The sequence below is a fragment of the Manis pentadactyla genome, chromosome 1 (genome assembly GCF_030020395.1).
Source record: "Manis pentadactyla isolate mManPen7 chromosome 1, mManPen7.hap1, whole genome shotgun sequence".
NCBI lineage: Eukaryota > Metazoa > Chordata > Mammalia > Pholidota > Manidae > Manis > Manis pentadactyla.
In genome coordinates this window covers 200,881,004-200,903,045 of record NC_080019.1, presented here as the reverse complement: position 1 = coordinate 200,903,045, position 22,042 = coordinate 200,881,004, and the positions used below count along the sequence as shown (strand labels likewise).

The window sequence follows — 22,042 nt, the reverse complement described above, 5'->3', positions numbered from 1 at the left end:
ATCCTGGATTTAGATTTACTAGTGTTTCCTTGAGCCGGAGGGGGACTGTCAAGTGCACACTGAGCCCCTTGGGTTCTCCGCTCCTCCTCTACAGACTACCCCAACGGCATCCGGCTCACATCGGCAGTCCCCGGAGCGGACATCAAAGTGTTAATAAACTTTAATGCTCCCAATCCTCAAGACCGGAAGAAGTTCACAGACGACCTGCGGGAGTCCATTGCAGAAGTACAGGAGATGGAGAAGCACAGGATAGAGTGTAAGCCGCAGGCCTCCTGGGGATGAAGGGCCAGCAAGCCTGGCATTGCTCAGCACTTGCTGTCACAGGCGTGCCTCCCATCCTGGGGCAGTGACTGCTGTCAGAAGCCAGTAGTGCTGGTGACTCCATGAGCCCAGAGATGAGATGCCCACAGTGTCTCCTGGCCTCCCAAAGCCCCACGACAGGGCAGCCCACGTGCCCAGGCACAGAGGGAGGGGGGAGGGCAGAGGTCCCTTGGTGAGATCCAGCTTCACAGGCCCAGGCCCATCATGCCTGTGGGACTACCTTGCAGGCCCTGGGGAGCAGCCCTCGTCCCGTCAGCCCCCGACACAGGGGCTCCCAGAGTTCCAGAGCTGAGCCCTCTGCACATAGCATGATTATTATTTATTTGTCCCTGGCATCAGGGCCCAACTGACTGATAGGGTCGGAGCTGGGCCTGTCTCCTTGGTTCCAGTAAAGCCAATTATAACCCTGTCTCTCCCGGCTCCAAGCCCTACTTCCTACAGATGCGTGGGTATCCACACCTCTGGCCCCATCCACAGCAAGAACCAGGTTAACCCTTGCTCCTGTCCACACCCAGGCACGTTTTCTCCCTGTCTACCCTCCAGCCTGAAAAGTGACTGCCTTTTGCAGACCACAGGCCCTCTGGCCTCTCCAGCCTCCCTCCCTGGGTCTCCTTTTGGTTGCTTTTTGTCCAAGGCAGCCTTCTCTCCTGAGACCACCCTCACTCCTTCCTCCATCCCCATTCCAGGCAGGTGGTGGTTCCATACATTGCCTGCCCCAAGCAGAGGGCCGTGGTCCTCTGCGGGTCCCTCCTGTGGGAGGGTGCCCCAGCCCTTTGCCCACCCCAGGATGCCCTCTCACTGCGCTCCTTGCCCTCCATTTCAGCGGAGCTCGAGAAGCAGAAGGGCGTTGTGCGGCCCAGCATGTCTCAGTGCTCCAGCCTCAAAAAGGAGTCTGGCAACGGGACGCTGAGCCGGGCCTGCCTGGATGACAGCTACGCCAGCGGGGAGGGCCTCAAGCGCGGCGCCCTGAGCAGTTCCCTGAGGGACCTCTCAGAAGCGGGTAAGAGCTGGGCCCAGGACCACCTTCCTAGCCCGATGCATGCAGGACAGACCAGGCATGTCGTCGGCAGTTGGGGCATGCATTGCGCGCTGGGAAGGGACCGCAGTGGCGGCCGGCAGTGGCAGGGCTCAGACAGAGCACTGTTGGGTTTCCTGTGACTGTCCCAAAACCATAGTGTGACTGTACAGAGAGGGCATCCCAAAGAGGCCATAGGAAACAGGACTGAATTGTCAAAGGCAGAGCAATGGGTGGTTAGCCCTATTCTCCCTTGCTTCCTCGGGGATTTATTTGGTCTTTCACTGAGCTTCTGGAAACTGCTGTCCCACAGAGTGAGCCAAGCCCCACTGACAGGTGTGTCCCCGGTGCTCTGTGCTGCCGCATCCCTGTGTTTTATGCTGATTAATGCAATGGAGTGATGCCCTCTGAACTGTGTCTAGAGACCCCCCTCTCCCGCTGCCCCTGGTCTCGCTTCCCCTCCAGGGTCTCCCTCCTGGGAACCCAGGGCTCTGTCCACCTGGAGGTGGGGGCCGTGGCCGGCTCTGGGGTGTTGCAGCGCCTTGGAGGAACTGTGATCTTTGTTGTTATTGTTTCTCTGTTTCTTCCTGCGTTTATTTTCTGCCAGCCTATTAACCCCCAAGTAAGCAGCACCCCTCAAGCCTCCCAGGTCTCCTAGGGAGTAGGGGTCTCCACCTAGAGCCCCAGGGAGCAGGGAGCTTCAGGCAGCCCTCACACGGCCTGGTCCTCTTGGCTAGGACAGGTGTGAGGCAGACCTGGCCGCGGCTGCAGAGGGCTGCTCCAGCCTGCTTTGCCTACCGGTGCTGTCAGAGGAGCCGCGGAGTGATGGGGTGCGTCTCAGCAGGCCCCCAGCAGTCCAGCCAGGCAGCTTCTCCCGGGAGAAGGCTCAGGGGCTGTGGCGGAGCGGAGGTTGCTGGCATGCTTTACAGCGGGGTGCTACAGGCTCCACCTGTCCGAGGCCCTGTGTGTCCCAGCCCCAGGAGCTTGACACAGCCCCTGGCTTTCTGGGGAAGACCCTCTCAGGCTGAGATCCCTCCCGGGGCGCAGCAGCCCCTCCTTGCTGCTCGCCCTCCCCATCCTGCGTCAGGCAGCGCCGCGTGGCCAGCTCTGGGCGCCACTGAAAGAGCCTGCTCATGACTCCATCCCATATCTGCCCCGCCAGCAGCACTGCCTCCCTTTGGCTTACTCATTTCCCAGAATTTTTTTTTGAGTTGAATTTTTCCCTTTGTTTTTGTCTTGTCATTTTTTTCCATAGTATAAACCGGAACCTTGTGGCCAGCATGAGGGCCAACCCAGGATTTCTCAACCCTAGCACTGCTGACATTATGTGCCGGACGATTCTGTCCTATGGGGGCTGCCCTGTCCATGGCAGGCTGTTGAGCAGCATCCCTGGCCTCTACCCATGAGGTGCCACCACTGCTCAATCAGCAGTGTCTCCAGAAATTGCCAGGTGTCCTCTAGCCGGCAAAAATCACCCCTGGATGGCAAAACTGCCCCTGGTTGAGAACCACTGGTTTTGCCTGTGGCGCGTTGAACATAAGTGGACTACTCTGGGCCTCTGCAGGCTGAGGGCCCAGGGCTTCTGTTTGAGTTTGTGCAGTGGGGCAAGCCCTGGCCTTTCTGCTCCCGGATGAAGCCCCTGGAAGGCCAGAAGGCCCTGCCTGGCCCCCACAGGTTGGAACTGAGGCTGTCAGCATGGCCTGGCTTGTCCTCCTGCCCAGCCACACCCATTCCCAGGCTTGGGGGTCAGCACCTTAGCTGTCTGCTCTCTGCTAGACCTTAGGGGTCAGACAGAGCCGCATGGATGGAGCACCAAGGTTTGGCTTTTTTCCATTTATGGTTACTATTACTTTTGCCATTGCCATTGGGGTTCTGAGCTGAGGACCCTGGAGACTGAATCCTCTCAGGGCCCTAAGCCACAGTGAAATGAACCCTCAAGAAAGAAAGCCCCCTGCATCTAGGAAGGTGGGAGCACGAGGTGACGTGTTCTTTGAGTGACGATGGCCACCAAGACTCCGGACCAGGGACAGGCCACCTGCAGTTTCCAGAGGGAGACCAGCCAGTGTCAGCAGCCTTCCAGAAGATGCTGGGCTCAGCGGCTGGAGATGTGGAATTCTGTGCCCAGACTAGGTCAAAACAAAGCTCTCCGGAGGCAGCATTGTTCCACCGACCTTGGCCCTCACGAAGATGAGCTTGTGGAGAAAAGGCAAGGCCTCAGGGACGGCTCTCTCCTCAGGAAAGCAAACAGTGGTTAGCAGGTCATCACTCCCGGAACAGCTGCCCCAGACCTGTGATTGCACCTCCATCCTGAAGATGACACACCCTGACATGACGCCTCGGCCCAGCAGGATCCCTGGGGACCTGAGAGGCAATCACAACTTGATTGCCCTACAGCAGATACCTCGAGGAGTGCCTGCATTCTGAGAGGTGGAGAAAGGGAGCTGGGTTCCAGCCCCAGCCCCCAACTAAGCTGCAAGGCCTCACTCCACGGGATCTAACTTGGGCTGGGGCCTGGGTTCATTTTCAGAGCACCAGAGCTCTGCCAGCCAAGATCAAGGACCATGGACACAGGTATGACTGGGCCTTAGTGCCTGCCCCAGGTCATCCAGTCATGGTGGACATTGTCCCCAGCCCCTGAAGTCCTGCCCTTCTTCTGTCAACTACCCAACGCCAGTCCCCATGGAGAGGATTCTCTGGGGAGCCGCAGGACCTGCCTGCCATACCCCAGGGACCTGCCATGTCCTGCTCCAGGGCAGCCCCATAGGGAGAGTTGGCATTACTGGGAGCCACAGGGCGAGACATTGGGCAGAGAGCCCTGCCTGCATCCTGTCTCAATGCTGAGAAGCAGGAGAAGGCTGCTGGGAGGGCCCTGCACACGTGATTCCAGATCCTGGCTGTGGCCAAGCTGGTAGGCCTGAGCCGGCTCTAGGAGAGGGGCTGGTGGGAGGGGCTCACCTGAGCCTAGTGCAGGATCGGGGGTGGGGAGGGTACCTGGGAGCAGAGTGCAGGTGAGGCCGGTGTGGGCAGGTGGGCTTCAGCCACTGTGCTAGCATGCCTCCCTATTGGCAGGTCAGTAGTGGGCTGGTGTCTGTGGGTGCCTGTGAGTTAGGGGCCATGGGACTGCTGTGCAGATAGCTCCTCTCCTGTAGGCACACTCCATGTCTCATGCTGATCTGAGAATTTGACAAGATGGATCTGAGAAACTCAACATCACTCAAAGACATCCAGGGTGAAGCTGTCCTGAGTGTTGGCCCACACTAGGGCGTGGAGGGGGAGGGGAGGAGGGGGAGGGGGAAGCCCATGTTCCCCACCAGATCAGACAGCTTATGGAGCCCCCAGACCATGCTCCAGGCTTGGCCTAAGTTCACTGGGAGCAGGCCAGCCAGAAGTCACTGCCGGGCATTGGTGGGACCAGCTGACCTTCCCCTGTCCCTGATTTTCTGTCAGTCAGGGGAGTGCCCTGGGCCTAGATGGGCCAGAGAGCTGACTCCATAACCCCAAAGATGGCAGAGATGTGACTCATTTCTGCATGGGACCAGAGCATCCTGAGTGTCTGCTATGCATGACCCCCTGGAGAGGGTGGGGTATGCCATTTCACAGATGCAGAAATTGAAGCAAAGGATTGCAGTGCTAGGTAGGATCACCTCTGCAGCCAAAGAAGCTGGACTCTAATTCTGCTGCATGTGCTGAGACCACTGTGTGGGACACAAGGCAGCCCCTCTTCTCACAACAGCTGAAAGATAAGGAAACGTGACCCGCATCATTCTTCCAGCTGAGAATAAGTGGCCAGGTCCTGCGTGGTTCTCCCATGTCCTCAGCAACTGGTGTAAAATGCTCCTGCCCTAATCTGCTGGGTGGTTCTGTCCTGAGGAGGCTCTGAGGCCTTCTCACATGGGCCAGAGTTGAACAAGGCCTTCTGTGGCCCCTGGCTCCCAGCTGGAACTCAGGTTGGGGGTCGGCAAGCAAAACAAAGGGACCCAACACACCAGATCTGCTTTTGTTCGTATGCCCTGAACCGAGGCCCTGTCCCACGCACGGCCCAGCACACTCGGATGCCATGGTGAGGCCCAAAGGACCCCCAGACCCACTGTTTTCACCCAGCGTGGGGCCAGAGCATGGGCCACAGAGAGACACATGGCAATCTCCATCCATCTTCCAGGCCCCTGGGCTTGGCCTGGGTCCTGCTCAGAAGTCAGGCAGCCAAGCTTCTCAGCTCCAGACGTGGACAGCCAGGCCTGGGCATGAACCCTGCTCCCTGTGGGAATTAGGCCAGTCAGCCCACTGACCAGAGCCTCTCTCTCTTTGGCTCAGAAGAGGAACACCTGTCTTGCATTGTTGTAGGGCTTGGCCCAGAACAAGCATGGTGCTGAGTTCATGGCCAGGGCTGCACCGATGGAAGCCTCCAGAGCTTCAGGTGGGAGGCCCCTTCTCTGTCCCTTCTTCATCTGCATTCCCAAGAGCTGGCCAGAGGCCAGACCTCTCAGCTCCGGCACCCGTCGTTCCCGTGGCCTCGGTGTTCTGCAGATCCGCGGAGAAGTTCTCCGGAGGAGCTGTGCTGACCAGGGCGGGCCCGGGCATTCAGAACCAAGAGGAAGACTCGGCCACATATTGAATGCCTACTGTGTGCCACACACTGGGGACCTGAAAAGGCATCGGCAGGGAGCGCGCACACTGAGGGAGAGCCTGCGGCATCCTGGGGTGGGGGTCGCCCCCAGCGGGGAAGCAGGTCTCTGGGCCCCTCCCAGCGGCCCCCCCCATCCCCCCTCCCTGGCCAGGACACTGCACAAACCAAACAGTTCGCCCAGAGGTGCCGGGATCCCAGGTTTAGTCTCCTATCCATCAATTCCACCCTGCCGGACAGCAGGATATGTATATGTACGCATGTATATACATACGTATATGAAATCCACTGAAAGTCAGGGCCATGTGGGACCACGTTTTGTTTGTTTCTAGCTATTGGAGAAGCTGCCCCAACCCGTGTCCCGTTGGCAGATGGCTAAGACCAACTTGACACAGCAGGGGTTGTGGGGGGTATCAGGACCCCACCTGTGCATCTGCTCTGCCCACCTAGAAGCCCCTCCCCCAGCAGGCTGCCAGTCCAAGAGGAGGGTATAAAGTTGGGGCTGGTTGAAAAGAATTTTTTTTTTTTTGCTTTTGGAAAACCCCATTTTTTTTTTAACTCGTTGCAACCCTGCCGCCGTCTCCCCACCTGAGCCCCTCTGACCCTACACCGGGCCCGCAGCAGGTGGGCCCTGCACCTGAGCCTGGCGGCGGTGGTGGCACAGTGCCTGGCAGGCATTGCCCCGGCCTCGTGTCCATGTCTAACCTCTGGTATTGCATGTTCTGGGCAGGGAAGCGAGGGCGTCGCAGCAGTGCGGGATCGCTAGAGAGCAATGTGGAAGTAAGTAGGAAGCACCCACGTCCAGCTGGCTGTCGTGTGTTGCCTCCCCATCCTCAGTTTATATCTGTTGTCCTTTTTTTTTTTGCTCTTCCTTCCCCTACCACACAGAGGCGCAGACATGCTCCATCTCCCTGCCTGCCTCAGCCCCAGTGCATGCCAGCTTCCCTCTGCCTAGAATCGGCCGTGCCTCTCACCGCTTGTTTGGGCTGGACTGGCGGGGGGTGGTTCTGGATTTTGTGTTTTAGTTCCTGCTTAACCCCAGTCCCCTGTGGTCCTGAGCATGGTTAACGTCCCCAGCTTACTGGCAGTACCCCCGCCCCCGCTGCCAGGATCTGCACCAGCCAGCACTGCTTGCTGGCGGGAGGCACCGGCTCCAGACACCCGTGCACCCTCCTCCCTGGCTGTCGGGGTTTGCCAATCTCTCGACTTCCATGCTCCGCCATCCCCATCGCTTTCTTCCTGGAGTTTTGATTGCTGTGTGTCTGCAGTCAGGGCACCATGGAATTGCTTAACTAGCTCGGGGGAGGAGAGCCATGAGAGAAAGAAAACTTCAGTGTGGATTTCATGAGATTTCATTCATTTTCCAACAACCATCTCGATATTCCTGTTCACATCTTAATCTCAGCTTGCTGATCTTTTCGTTTCCTCCTTTTTCCTTGTTTGGTTTGCAGTAGGTAGCTGCAGTGAAATGCCTAGGCATTCCTGCCCAGGACGAGGTTCCCCAAACCCTTCTGGCCCCTGTCACCCCCTTCCAGAACCTCGGGACCCACACAGGCCAAGCAAATGCCCTCAGACCCCCTGAGAGGACCCAGGAGAGCTCAGGGCGTGATTTCAGCAGGAACGTGGTTCCATGCATACCAGCCCACCCCATGCCACTCAGCACATGCTTCTCACAGACACCCCCAAACAAGTGGGTCTGATCTGAAAGCTCAGGCCGCCTTCCGGGACAGAAGCAAACTTGTGCTGCTGCTGACCGTAAAGGAGGGTCCCCTGCCCCACCCCACTTCCTCCCTGGAAGGCATTTCTCAGGGTCCCTCCGGCCCCCCCAGCTGTCTTGCCACAGTAATGTGAGAGGAGGTGGTGCCTGTGCCCAGCCTCACCCACCCTGCCCTCTGTGGCCAGCCAGTTGAACAAGGCTTAGCAGTCAGTGGGTGAACTTTTTACCTTTTTTTTCTTTTTTAATCATTCTGACATAAGTGCTTTAAGATCTTTTAATTTTGATTTCTATGAATTTCCTTTTTAGGGGTCCATCATTAGCAGTCCTCACATGCGCCGGAGAGCTACATCAACACGAGAATGTCCATCTCGCCCACATCAGACTATGCCTAACTCCTCCTCCCTCCTGGGCTCCTTATTTGGGAGTAAGAGAGGGAAGCCCCCTCCCCAGGCCCACCCGTCTTCAGCCCCTCCCCAGCCACCCCCGCACCCACCGGGTCTGCCCCACCCGCTGCATGCGGTGCCCAGCCATCACCAGGGGCCCGCTGAGGGCCTGCCTCAGGCCCAGGTGCACGGGCACCACACCCAGTACTGCCACTTGCAGCAGAACCCGCCCCCCTACCACCACCACCACCACTACCACCCACCCCAGCACATCCAGCACGCACACCAGTACCACCACAGCCCCCACGGGGGCCACCCACCCTACGGGGCCCACGTGCACAGCCACCCACCGCTGCCCTCAGCCCATGCGGGCCACACAGTGCACCACCACGGGCAGCCCCCCGCCCCCCCACCCCCCACCAGCAGCAAGGCCAAACCTAGCGGCATCAGCACAGTTGTGTAGACAGCGTGAGTGGGGTCCCTGACTCCCCGGAGCAGCTGCACACCACACAGAGGCACGCCCAAGGGTGGGCAGCCTCACACCAGACCCAGGGCACTTTCAGTTCCGTCTCTCCCCTGCTCCCCAATGGCCTGGATGGAGCCCCCGATCCCACAGGGCTTACAGGGAGCAAAGCTCCCGAAATTTAGTGTTGCACCCCAGGCTCCATCCACCTCGACCTGAGGGGTGGGCCTCGGCCCCCACTGGCCCTGAGACAGTGCTGCCAGGCACGCAGGTGTTGAACTGCCCTGCCACCCCCCACCTCAGCTCTCTGCTCCCTAATAGTACATGCGTATGAAAACCCAGCCTAGGAAGAGAAGAAATGAGACACAAAAACCAGAGACAGAACAAAATAACACAAAACAAAAAACCGAAACTTGCTGCATTATTGCCCTTTTATCAACAATGGGCAAAAAATTAAGTAGACCTGATATGGTTGATGAAAATACATAAGCAAACTTTATATAATATAAATATATAAATATATAAATATATATATATATATACTGTATAGGTAGTATTTGTGTGTGAAAAGCAAATGTTTCAGTCCACAAAATTAGCAATATAGACTTTACAAGGACCTCCACTTAACTGATAGGAAGACAGCACCTTAGGTGAATGTGTGAGAGACTAGACCAAAATCTTAAATGCTAGGAAAATATTCAGATACTTCCATATTTTCATAAAAAGAGAAGTCCCCGTAGGACTGGCTAAAAATCTTTACGCAATCATTTCTGACTGTGCCAAGTAACAGCATCTAACTGTTTAAAAAGCCCAATACTGCTTTGTATAAATCCTTATTTTATTAACAGAATACTATCATAAATAATCAGTATTATAACTGCTCTGTTATTTCAGGTGAGCAAATAGATAAAATGCAGTAAACTCTACAGTAGCAACTCAGGATGGCCAGTTAAGACCTGGTCGTCTTTGAATATTGGTTACACAGATTCTTAGACACTTTAATGGCTGCAATAACTGTGAACTTCCATGATCCATATTTCTTTGATCTGCATATGATTTAATGCACACTCATTCAGTCCTCTGAGAGGGGCCCCCATACACGGCAGAAGTATTCATCTCCAGCATGGAAACGACCAACTCATCCTTGTCTCCCCAACACCATAACTTACTCATCCTGTTTCCAACCACAACAGGCAGAAGCCCCTGAGCGTGTTTCCACCAGGAACCGCTCTCGAACCCAAAGGCTGCTTCTAGCATTTAGTGACCCAGGGTGGTGTGTGTGCTTCCCGCTTTATTTTCTGAGTGGTAGCCGTGATCATCCTGATTCCATGTAGCTGTGTGCTAGCACAGCCCCGTGTCGTCACTGTGGCCCATCTGACCCCGGCTGGCGAGTGCCCAGCCCTCACCAGCGAAGCCCCCGCTGCCCTCTCATGGTCCAGTTAGCTGCCAGGGCATCACATGACTCTCAGCTGTGCTCTTGTCGCTTCCGTGTTGTGGTGACACCATCTGCTCCCCCGGGGCCTGGCACTGCACACGTCCGGTTCTGTGCCTGAGTCACCCATGGGCCATACTTTGTAGTTTCAGCCTTTCGAGCCACTGCAGCCGCCAGTGCTATGCTCCTAAGCCATGGGACCCGAGGACTGCCCCACGGCACCTGCCCAGGCGGAGAGCCCTTTCAGAAAGGGCGAAGCTAATGCAGGACTCTGCGGGCCGCGGGTGCACGCTCCGCAGATGGCGTGGCAAGCCATGGCCGGACGGCAGGACGACAGAGGGAGCCCACCCCGGCAGGCCGGCCAGGGGTTCTGCCCACATCCCTCCCTTCCCCCGCCTTTGTCATATCATTGAGGTTATCATACCAGCAAATCTGCAAACCGAGCACTTTGTTAATCTCCACAGAGAGCGAATACAGCAATCTAGAGTTTAGCCTTTTTTTAAAAGAAGTGTGACTTTCTCCTGCCCACCTTTATCTTCCTATCGGTGGGTTTCCCCTCTTGGGCATCTGCTCAGAAAGGGAGAGAGAGAAAAGCACGGGCATGTGTGTGTTGTGGTCCAGGCCGGGCTGGTGGGAGGCTCCCCGGGTCCACTGACTCCTAAATCCTTGGGTTTTCCTTCAAAGTCAGGCTCCCCGAGGCATTCTCTGTCTTGCAGTTGACAGGATGTTGTTCTGCCAAGCAAAAGTCAGATTGTATTGCATGTCATCTGGCATCCGTCGTGTGAGGCCACACTCTATGTATCGTATATTTGCAAAATATATCAGTGTTACTGTTGACAAATAGTTGAAGTAAAGTGATAACATTGAATGTGTCGGCTCTTCTTCACTCTCTGTACCAATCGTAGAGTCTAACTGTAAACTTGCGGTTGTTCCAGAAAAGATGCAGGCTGTTTGGTACAAGATCGCCTTCTGAAAGGATAGTCACTAATGCAAAACAGAACCAAGAAAATGAACAATAAAGCCAATGGGGAAGGAAATGGGGGGCTCTCTTTCCATTGCCGTCCTGTGTGCTCTGAAGGCCATGCAGCGCCCACCTCCAAAATGGTCCTTAGTGTGTCCTGAAGCTTTGTTGGGTGCCCCAGGGCCAAATCTAATGAAAGGGAGCTTCTTGGACAAATTCAGTTTCTCCCCATGTTTCCAACTTTGTTACAGAGTATGGGGTTTCTTCATTCTGTGTGCTTTATGAACTTATGGGAAGTGTTTCCAGGAGGCACATTGTTCCATTGAGGAAGCTGGAGCCACACTGTCCGTATCTTGTTTGGGAAGCAAAGGCCTCTGATAAACCGGTGTCTCCCATTTCCGTTCATGGAACTGTTCACTGTAGATCCCAACCTGTCACGGAGTCACAGCTGTGGGGAACTATCCTTCACTGCCCTGCCCTCAGGGTAGGAGGCAGGAGGCTGAGCACGACCGAGATGTTTGTGCCATCCTTTCTTACTGTCAGGACATGCTTGGGGCATTTCTCTCAAGTCACACAGATTTTTTCAGTTATATAATTTCTACAGGGGCCGGAGACCCTTAGAAGAAGTGACTGGTAGCATCACAAAAATCTTTTCTGGGACAACAAATCATGTATTTGTATTTTTTTTAAGTTTACAAATGAATTGTACAACAATGTAAAAATAAAGTTCATCCTAATATGATGTGCACATCTTGCTTAAAAATGTCTTCAGTCATCCAGTATAGAGCAGTTTTTCCATCATGCACTGCATGCAGCAGAAGCCTCTTGTTTTTCTTTAAAGTGAGCTGAAAAGACAGCAGATATTTAAACATGATGCTAGGTGTTGACTCAGCATTCCATACGAAACTGTCTCTACAGGTAAGCATGCATCTTACAGTTTCGTTGTAAAATATCATCACCCTTCCTGCCTGAAAAATGAGTAACTTTGTAACTATTTTAAATAACAATAACCAAGGAAACAGACTACAAAATGAATCAGCATGAGGTGGGGGTGGTAAGAGGGACAAGCAGGAGGAGCTATGTAACTTGGACCTTGCGTACACATTAGTGTAACTCTGTCTGGTCATGCTGAGGTTGTGTGCAGTACCCATCTCTTGGTAACTGTCATTCACCTTCAAGTTGTTTTAAATTATTAGAATCAGGTCTTGAATGCAGACTGTTCAAAGACTTCAAGGGACACATTGCTCACAAGAAGCCCGGCACCCACTGTGTAACTTTGGGGAGGAAAGGAGTGCTTTTGTTTTAATATGCATTCTGTTTGTGAGTAGTAACAGACTCTATTGATGTAAAACCATAGCTGTGATCATGTGGAGAAATCAAATAAATCCTTTAAAACTCTCGGGTTCTTACTTTTTCTGAAAAGTCCAGCAGTTTCCCTCTTGGCCAGACAGAGATTTCCAGCTGACAAGTTTGCCCATCCCTGGAAGACAATGGACTGACTTTAATTTGAAGATGCTCATGTGAGACGAGATAAAGGTACATATCACAGTGTAGGCACTGATAGAAGATTTCAAAGGTGTTTATCATTTCTAGCACCTTTCAACAAATGATATTACTTCTGTTGAGTTAGGAGATGGGTCTTTGGAAGTATCAAGGTGGACTGGGAACAGTTCATGGGGGGACCTAGTGGGCCAGTCCCCAGATGCTTGAAAGATCATTCATGAGGTCAAAGCTGCCTGTTTTTCCGTGTGACTGACATGCAAAAGCAAGGAAGGTGATCCTGATTCTACAGAAAGGAAGAGTTCTATGAGAACATGATTGGCTTGTGTTATTTCTCCTTTCCTGAAGCCAAAATCAGTTCGGTAGAATATCCACCTTAGAGTTTCAGTGTGTATCCAAAAATGAAGTAAAACTGGTAGATCTAATTTGGGTTGGATTTTAAAAGGTTAATTTTAGTGACCAGCATTAGCTGTGGCCCACCCTACATAGAGAAGTGAGCTCTTATCAAAAGCTCTTCTCAGAGGGCTATAGCTGGGTGGCCACCCCTCTGCCAAGCTATTCAGAGGCTCTTCGATCCAGTGAGGTTGGTTGCTAAAATTCTCTGAAATGCTTAGCTCTCCTTCAGTGTTTGATTCTGTGATGCACAGGGCTGCCCTCCACCTGCCACTTGGTGCAGGTGAGCTGCTGAGCTAGGGCTTCGAAGTGATCGTTCTCTGGGTTTTGGGTTTGTCTCCCCAACCCGACTGTGAACTGCTTGGGAGCACAGGGTGCATCTGATCCACTTCTCTGTGTGTAGGGACCAGCACAGGACTGGTCTTTTCCAATGCATCTGAGAATGAGAATGAATTGATGGTTTGAGGGGGTAGGGGAGAGTGATAGGAGGGCCAAATCACTGGCCAATTTTGGCAAAATTATCAGGCTCAAGAGTTTATGAAAACTGGTTTGCTCAGCCCTTTGCTACCCTTGATATTAAGAAGTGTACCTGGGGACATGCATGACCCAAACTTTCACAAGGGTGACTCATGCTGCCTGACTGCCTTTGTCCCTGAGTCACTGTGCGTTTTTAGCCCCCATTTTACCTCTCCACAACTTCTGACACTATTCACGCATTCCTTCTTGAAATACTGCAGTGTTTGCTTGCCGTCTTGGATCCCACACTATCTTCTTCCTCTCTGGAGACACCGTCACTTCTCCGTTGCAGGCTGATACGGATCCCGGGAGTCTTTAAGTGTTGGCTTGAGAATCTGGTCCAAGCCTTTTCCTTTTCTTTGCCCTCCTAACAGTTTCCTGCAGACCCACAGTTTCAGTCTACCTTCTATGTACCCACAGCTTCCAAATGTGAATCTCTAGCCCAGGTCTCTGCTCTGAGCACCCACCTTCCTTTGGATCTTTCAATAGAACCTCAAATTCTTTGTCTCCATGAACAAATTCATAATCACACACAGACACGCACAGGAAACTGCGGTCACACTATGTTCTCTGTTTCGGCAAGTGGCATCACCATTGAGTTGCACAAATCAGATGCAGGAATTGTTCTCAATTCCTGTCCTTTCCTTGGCTTTCCAAATCCGTTCTCTCACCAAGCCCTTTTGGTTTTTCACTCTTAAATATTCTTGAATCCATCCATTTCTGTTCACATCTCTCATCCTCATTATCTGTCTCTCCCCTGGACTAGAGCTCCCTAACTGGCCTCCCAGCCACCCCAGGGGGGCCCTCCAGTCTGTTCTCCATGTGGCATCAGAGGCATATTCTTAGAGCCATGTCAGTGGCTTCCTACAACCCTTATGGTTAAAAAAAAAAATCCTTAATGTGGCCTTTGTGAGGCCTGCATGACCTGGCCCCTGCCTACAACCCCCTAACCCCCCCTTCCCTTGCTTCCAGCCACACAAGCCTTTCAGATAGCCAGGCAAGCTGTGTTTTCTCCTCCCGCTGGGCCTGGGCCCTCCCTCGGAGGTGGATGCTTTTGCCTGCGTCTTTGTTTAGTGAGCTCCTGTTTCATCCATAAGATTTTAACTCAGCCATTGAACTCCCTGTGGTGCGTGCCCTGGAGCTGTATATCCAATGGTGTGGTCATCCTGTTAGAGTGAGCGTGACAAGGTCAGGATAGAGGCTCCTGCTGCACACTGCTGTACTCTCCACACATGGCCAAAGTAGAATTTACATAAATGTTTATTGAATGAATAGATGAATACCTCAGGACCAAGGAGGGGAATGCAGTGCTGAAATCCTGGTGTGATTTGGTGGTTCAAAGTGAGATCCAGCACAGGCAGAGGGCTGGAGGGGAGACTGGGTCCTGTGGGTGTTCCTTGTGAGCTCAAGGAATAATTTGGGCAATGATTGCCAGCTTTTAATCATTATGCTTAACTTTTATCAAATGTGTTTTAACATTTACAGCATTTGGAAAGAATAGATTAATAAAAAGCAGGGAGATAAATAAGCCATAATCCCACCACCGAAACCAGTTACAATTAAGCATGTGGTCAACTTCTTTCCCATCTTTCTTTCAACTTTCCATTTCTCAGTTGCCTAGTTCAGTTCATCTATGTGTGTCCTAGAAGGTTCATAAGTGTTATTTGGTGACCCTCATGAATAAGAGTTTTCACGTCAAAAATGCTGGATTCAACAAAGCTCAACAGGCCTCTTGATTGCAGGACTTCTCAGAGCCTTTTAAAAAGATGATGTGCATTGCAACTCTCTGAAAGCTAGTTTGTTTCCCTAGTTTGTTTAGCTGTGGAACTCTTGCATTCTTTTGTACAAAGTTTAGTAAAAGTTGCTAGGTGTAAATCTTACTTTGTTTTTCCTTAGTCTATCCTGATGTTAGGAAAGACTCAACAGTTTATAGTGTCTGCATAATGGCCCATCTTGTGGGTGTCCCATGGTGTGCTTGCCACGCAGGCAATGTTACCTCTGTGAACAAGACACAAACAGAAGGAGATAATAGAGTTTCCAAGAGGATTGTGTCATTCTGGTAAGGATTTTGAACCTGGAGAGGTTGGGCATCCCTGAATTTAACTTTAGTGCTGAGTTCCTAGGATGAACATTGACACCTTTTTGGTAACTGAGTAGCCGTGTGTCGCCTGAGATGCCTCTCTGTTCAGTGTGTTCAATTCAGTGCTCACTCCCAAGGGAACTGATGTCCCATTCCAGCACAGTCAGACTGCAATAAAGATTCATTGGCTTGCTGGTGGCAGGTATGTTGTCAAGTCTACTCAACCCCATTTCTAGCATGTAACTGTAACTTCATGACTTCTAAGGTCCTTTCAGGGGAATCTTTCTTCCCTAACCGCACTCCACCCTCACCCCCACAGTGTGACCCATGTCCTATATGAGACAAGTTCCATTTAACTCTGAAAGATGGGAACTAAAGCCCATCTTCTATCAAGTTAATAGGGAAGGATGCATTCCAAAATACAAATACCAAAAGATAATGGAGGCCACCTAAATAGGAATCACTTCCCACATCCTTCAAGAACTGTTCAGGAAAAGAACAAATAAAACCAGCTGTAGTTCAGATGTACAGTGGACCAGGAAAAAGCAAAAACCACAAATTTCAATAGAATCAGTAAAATAAACCTCTTGGACTAGCTGAGTTGACATCGAATCCCATTCCAGAATATAGATCCAGGGCTGCACGGAAAAGAGGAAGCAGTGCGGTTCTAACGGTGGTAGACACAGGTGACATCAACAAGGTCCATGCCTGTAAGGAGAAAGACTGACCCTGAGTAGGGAAATGCTGAGAGGAGAAACTGAAAAGGAAAAAACTTGGAAAGTTATGGGACCAGATGTGGCAGAAGGCACCTCTGGAGAAGAGAGAAGCTTCTGGGAAACAAGAGATTCCCCTTGGAGGCTTGGTGGTGAAGGGGAAAGAAGAAAGCATCTAAGATAAGGGCCCCATTCAAACAACATGCTGTCGAAGAACCAGAAGACAGACCTGGAAAAAACAAGTGCCTTTTATTAAAGGAACTGCAGTTCACTGTAGCAGCAAAACAGCTTTACTGGAATAAAAAAATCAAATAAACCACCCAAGCCCTTGCCCTTCCCCAAAACACCACTGCTATCATTGGTCCTGGAAAGTCCGACACAAATAAAGTATTCATACAAAAATTTTAAGGAGAAATATGTAAAACGTTTTAGCACTGAAAATACATATACATGCAAATAGGATAAAAAGCCTAAAGCAGGGGAGAATTGTTACACAATATTCCCATCATTCATTAAATACAATTAAACTAACATATGGAAGAACACCAAAAATCCTAAACTCAGAAGCTTGGAATAAAAATGGTCAAATAAGATGTGCCATGGGAGCTCACTGAACTCAAGAAAAAAATGAAAAATTATCTCAAATGCCCAAAGGAGAATAGATGTAACTAAAAATACAGAAATAGACATAAAAGATGGAAGTAAAAGGGTCCAAGAAAATGAAACTTAAGGAAGCATTAGAGATGAGAGAGAGAATAGATGTAGCAGATGGAGATGGTACAACATACATATAGTTGGAGTCCCTGAAGAAGAGAAACAAAATGACATAGAACTAAGATGTAAAACAATAATTTAAGAAAAATTTCTATAATAAAGAAAACTTGAGGCTTCGTCCTGAAAAGTCCCACTGCATCCTTGGGAAAAAAACAAACCTAGAATTATCAACATTGAGAGACATATAGTAAAAGTATTGAACTTTGAAGATATAAAAGAAATCCTCTGGACCTCCAAGCAATACAATCAAGTCAAATACAAATAAAGGAAAATTGTATTGGTGTCAGATTCTTCAAAATAACTTGCACATGAATGTGACAGAAGAGCAACATTGTCATCTTCAAGAGACAAGAAAACTAAAAAAGCATCAGCCAAAGATTTTTTACCTAGCCATGCTGGCTTCCAGGAGTCAAGGGTATGGAAAAGTAGCTTCAAACAGGTTTGAACATTCAAGAATGTGGCAAGTATAGTAGATACAAGTCTTTTCCAAGGAATCTGTTTTAGGACAAACCACCCAAAAGATTGGAAAATTTTGGCAATAGGACTGATGAGCACTGGATATATTAATTATAGATCCAGGACTAAATGTAAGTGGGTATGAGGATGGGGGAATAATGTTGTATGTTGAAACAAAAAGAAATAGCACGATTTTTCAAATGCTAAGAGAAGGGAGAAAGTAGAATAAGCTTATTCACAGCTGGATTGTTAATACATGACAGTTGGGTGATGATATTTAAACTTGGTGAAGCCAAAGAGTAAAAGCAAAGTAAGCAAATGGGGAAGTAAGAGCATTATATGAAGTTGTTATAAGGGGAACCTGTAGGGCAAATAAACAAATTTCCTAAATATTGGAAAAAAACAAAGCAAAAGTCGGGGGGCGGGCAGAGAACAGGCCTCAGAGTGAAAGATACACAGTAAGTATAATGTAATACACAGAGCAACTATAGGATTTAAATAGTATAGAATGAATACCAAAGGTATCAGTTGTATCAGTAAATATAAATGTATTTAGAGCATTTATATTTAAGACTGGTTCACATATCATAGTAATTCTTTGTGTAATTAACTCCAGAACTTAGCAGCATTTAACAGTAAGCATTTTTTTCTCAGCCATGCATCTGCATGATTGGGGTTCGGCTGATCCAGATTGGGCCCAACTCTGAGCTGCAGGTCAGGTCTCGGTCTTCTGTATGTGTCCCCCAGTCTCCTTGAACAAGTGCCTACTTGAGGTATATCCTGTTCCCAGCAAAAGTCGAGAATGCAGGAAAGCGAGCCCAACCATGCAAGCCCATTCCAAACCTTTGTTCAAGCAATGTCCCCTAGATCCCATTGACCCGATCAAGTCCATGCTCAGTCCCAAAGTCAAAGGGTTGGAAAGTATACCCTGCCTTCCATGAAGTCATGGCCAGTGTAGAATACTAGTATGCTCAGTCTACCCCAGAGCAAAGCAAAACCCAAGCAACTCTATGCCTGGACACTCCAGGCACACCAAACATAAAAGTTCAGAAAGGTGAAACATGAAGAGATGGACAGATGTGTACAGGCAGATGCAAAACAAAAAAAGGAGGGATGACGTTACCATCTTGAGATCTGATAAGGTTAAAATTCAGCCTTAAAAACAACAGATACAGTAGTGTCTTCATGCTAAAAGCTACAATACCCCATGAAGACAAAATAGTTCTGAATATCTGTGTATCAAACAGATACTGCTGTGTAGCAGCCATCTGCAAAAAGTGAAAGCTCTAGGAGATGCCAGAAGAAATAAAACTTATTAATAACAGTTTAACACACCACTCTGAATCCAACACAGGTTGAGGACAAAAATGAGAAATTTCTGGATAGATACCAAACTTCATGTCCTGACAGCAGTGCAAACGCCTTTTTTTCAAGCACACACAGAACATTTATGAGAGCTGGCCATATATTATAGCACCAAGAAAACAGTACAGTCCACCACATGGAGACGATAGAGACATTCTCTAATCACAAGGGAGTAAAACTAGAAAATAATTATAAAGTCAAAAAGTCCCTTCCAACTGGAAGTGTGACTATTTCTCTATTACTCTTGGTCAAAACACAAACACAAACTAAAACTAGAATTTCTTTAAAGATGATAACACCTTACACTGGAATTGGTGAGACAGTTAAAGCAATAATCCAAGGAAAATCACATTGGCAAAAATGAAAACATGAAACATCAAACCGGAAATTAGGAAAAGGACAAAGTAAAGTAGATGAAGTAACTAATAAAAAGCAAAAATCAGGAAACAAAGAAACAGTAAAATTTATAAATGAAAACCTGGTTCTTTAAAAATAGTCTAAGTAGACAAATGGAGAGCTAACTAAATCAAGATGAAAAGAAAGCATGAACACAAATTTTAAAAGTTACTTACATAACTATTGAAATGAAGGGAGTGTTTTGAAATGATGCTACTTTGAACAACTTTGTGCAAATACATTTGAAAACCTAGATGAAGTTGATAATTAGCCAAAAATGACCCCAGGAAAAAGATTTTAAACAGAGTCCCATGTGGAAAAATGGTAAAGCCACTGGGTGCCTGTAGTATATAAGGGAATTAATTCCTCCACACCTTCAAATACCAGGTAACTTAGATGCTACTTAAACTGTTTCAGATCACAGTAAGTAAGGTTTCCAAATTCTTTTTATGAAGTGACTAGAGCCATATTTCCTGACAAAGGTGGCCTAAATACAAAACCATCAATGCAATATTGTAAATACTTTAACAGCAAACATCTAATAACATATTTAATGTAAACTAATATACATTTACATAGGTTTATGTAAAATGTTTATGAGAGGTTTAACTCAGGCATGAAAGAATGGTTCAGTATTAAGAAATCCATTAATATAATTCCATCATTTTAATTGAAATGAGAAGAAAAATCAGATCATCTCCACGGTTGCCAAAAAGCCTTCAATAAAACCCAGTCCTGATACATAAGGTGCTTAATAAATCGATACTTTGTTAGCATGATAAAGCTTATGTATCTCCATCCAAAATCCAGCATTTTATTTAATAAACAGTAAAAATATTCCATGAAAATTAGGAAAAAGACCGCTGACCACTTCTGTTTAATATTGTAGTTAAGGTTTTAGCCAATACAATCAAATATAGAAACATAATAATTGGAAAGGAAGAGGTAAATTGCTTCTATTTGCAGATGCTGTAATAGTATATCCTGAAAACCCAAACTAATCAATGAAAAAACTGTAAACAATAAGGAAACTTAAGATGATTGGACATAAAATTAGTATGTTGGATCAATAGCTATATATTTTAAAAACTCAGAACAACCATGGGAGAAAAGACCACATTTGCAATACATATATTTTTTACTGCCTGGAAGTAACTTAAAAAATAACCAAAATAGGGGGCGGAAGATGGCGGCGTGAGTAGAGCAGCGGAAATCTCCTCCCAAAACAACATATATCTATGAAAATATAACAAAGACAACCCTTCCTAGAATAAAGACCAGAGGACACAGGACAATATCAAGACCACATCCGCACCTGAGAGAACCCAGCGCCTCGCGAAGGGGGTAAGACACAAGCCCCGACCCCGCGGGAGCCGAGCGCCCCTCCCCCCAGCTCCCGGCGGGAGAAGAGCAGGCAGAGCGGGAGGGAGACGGAGCCCAGGACTGCCGAACACCCAGCCCCAGCCATCCGGGCCAGAGTGCAGGGCCCTCGATACTAGGAAAACAGGGCAGCAAGAACAGTGAGCAGGCACTGGAGGCCGGGCGACAGAGGACATAAGAAAAGCGCGCGACCATTTTTTTTTGCTTTTTTGCTGTTTTGTTTTGGTGAGCGCTTTTTGGAAGTCTTAAAGGGATAGGGACCCCAATACTAGGGAAACAGGGCAGAAAGACCGGTGAGCAGAGGCCTGAGGCTGGCACCGGAGAATAAAGAAAAACGAACGACCACCTTTTTTTTTTTTTTTTTTTAATTAAAAACTTTTTTTTTTTTTATTAAAAAAATTTTTTTTTCTTTTTTTTTTTTTGGTGGGCGTTGTTTTGTTTTGGCGGGTGCTTTTTGGAAGTCTTAAAGGGGCAGGGCGGGTCACTTAATCCAGAGGTAGGGAATCCGGGATCTCTGGGCACCCTAACCCCTGGGCTGCAGGGAGCAGGGAGGCCCCTTACGGAGATAAATAGCCTCCCAGCAGCTCCTGCTCCAACGCGACTCCACCATTTTGGAGTAGCTGCCCGAGCTAGGCCACGCCCACAGCAACAGCGGAGATTAACTCCATAGCAGCCGGGCAGGAAGCAGAAACCCTGTCTGCGCGCAGCTGCGCAGCACAAGCCACTAGAGGTCGCTGTTCTCCCAGGAGAGGAGGGCCACAAACCAACAAGAAAGGAAGTCCTTCCAGCCGTCACTCGTCCCAGTTCTGCAGACTATTCCTATCACCATGAAAAGGCAAAGCTACAGGCAGACAAAGATCACAGAGACAACACCAGAGAAGGAGACAGACCTAACCAGTCTCCCTGAAAAAGAATTCAAAATAAGAATCATAAACATGCTGACAGAGATGCAGAGAAATACGCAAGAGAAATGGGATGAAGTCTGGAAGGAAATCACAGATGCCAGAAAGGAGATTACAGAAATGAAACAAACTCTGGAAGGGTTTATAAGCAGAATGGATAGAATGCAAGAGGCCATTGATGGAATTGAAATCAGAGAACAGGAACGCATAGAAGCTGACAGAGAGAGAGACAAAAGGATCTCCAGGAATGAAACAATATTAAGAGAACTGTGTGAACAATCCAAAAGGAAAAATATCCGTATTATATGGGTCCCAGAAGAAGAAGAGAGAGGAAAAGAGATGGAAAGTATCTTAGAAGAAATAATTGCTGAAAACTTCCCCACACTGGGGGAGGAAGTAATCGAACAGACCACGGAAATACACAGAACCCCCAACAGAAAGGATCCAAGGAGGACAACACCAAGACACATAATAATTAAAATGGCAAAGATCAAGGACAAGGAAAGAGTGTTAAAGGCAGCTAGAGAGAAAAAGGTCACCTATAAAGGGAAACCCATCAGGCTAACGTCAGATTTCTCAACAGAAACCCTACAGGCCAGAAGAGAATGGCATGATATATTTAATACAATGAAACAGAAGGGCCTTGAACCAAGG

General features: G+C 49.0%; 1 protein-coding gene across 13 annotated transcripts in view; it reads left to right on the top strand.

Moving 5' to 3' along the window:
• Nucleotides 1-12,312, top strand: part of IQSEC1 (IQ motif and Sec7 domain ArfGEF 1) — a 381,158-nt gene extending 368,846 nt beyond the window's left edge. For 7 of the 13 annotated variants that reach the window (XM_036911503.2, XM_036911501.2, XM_036911508.2 and 4 more), the window contains 4 exons: nt 95-256; nt 1,145-1,321; nt 6,688-6,737; nt 7,981-12,312. In XM_036911503.2, coding sequence (XP_036767398.1) covers nt 95-256; nt 1,145-1,321; nt 6,688-6,737; nt 7,981-8,520 — 929 coding nt within the window. In that variant the 3' untranslated portion in view covers nt 8,521-12,312. The remainder of the gene's footprint in view (nt 1-94; nt 257-1,144; nt 1,322-6,687; nt 6,738-7,980) is intronic. The other 6 variants (XM_036911510.2, XM_057506094.1, XM_036911513.2 and 3 more) reach the window with 4 other exon arrangements.
• The last annotated feature ends 9,730 nt before the right edge of the window (nt 12,313-22,042 follow it).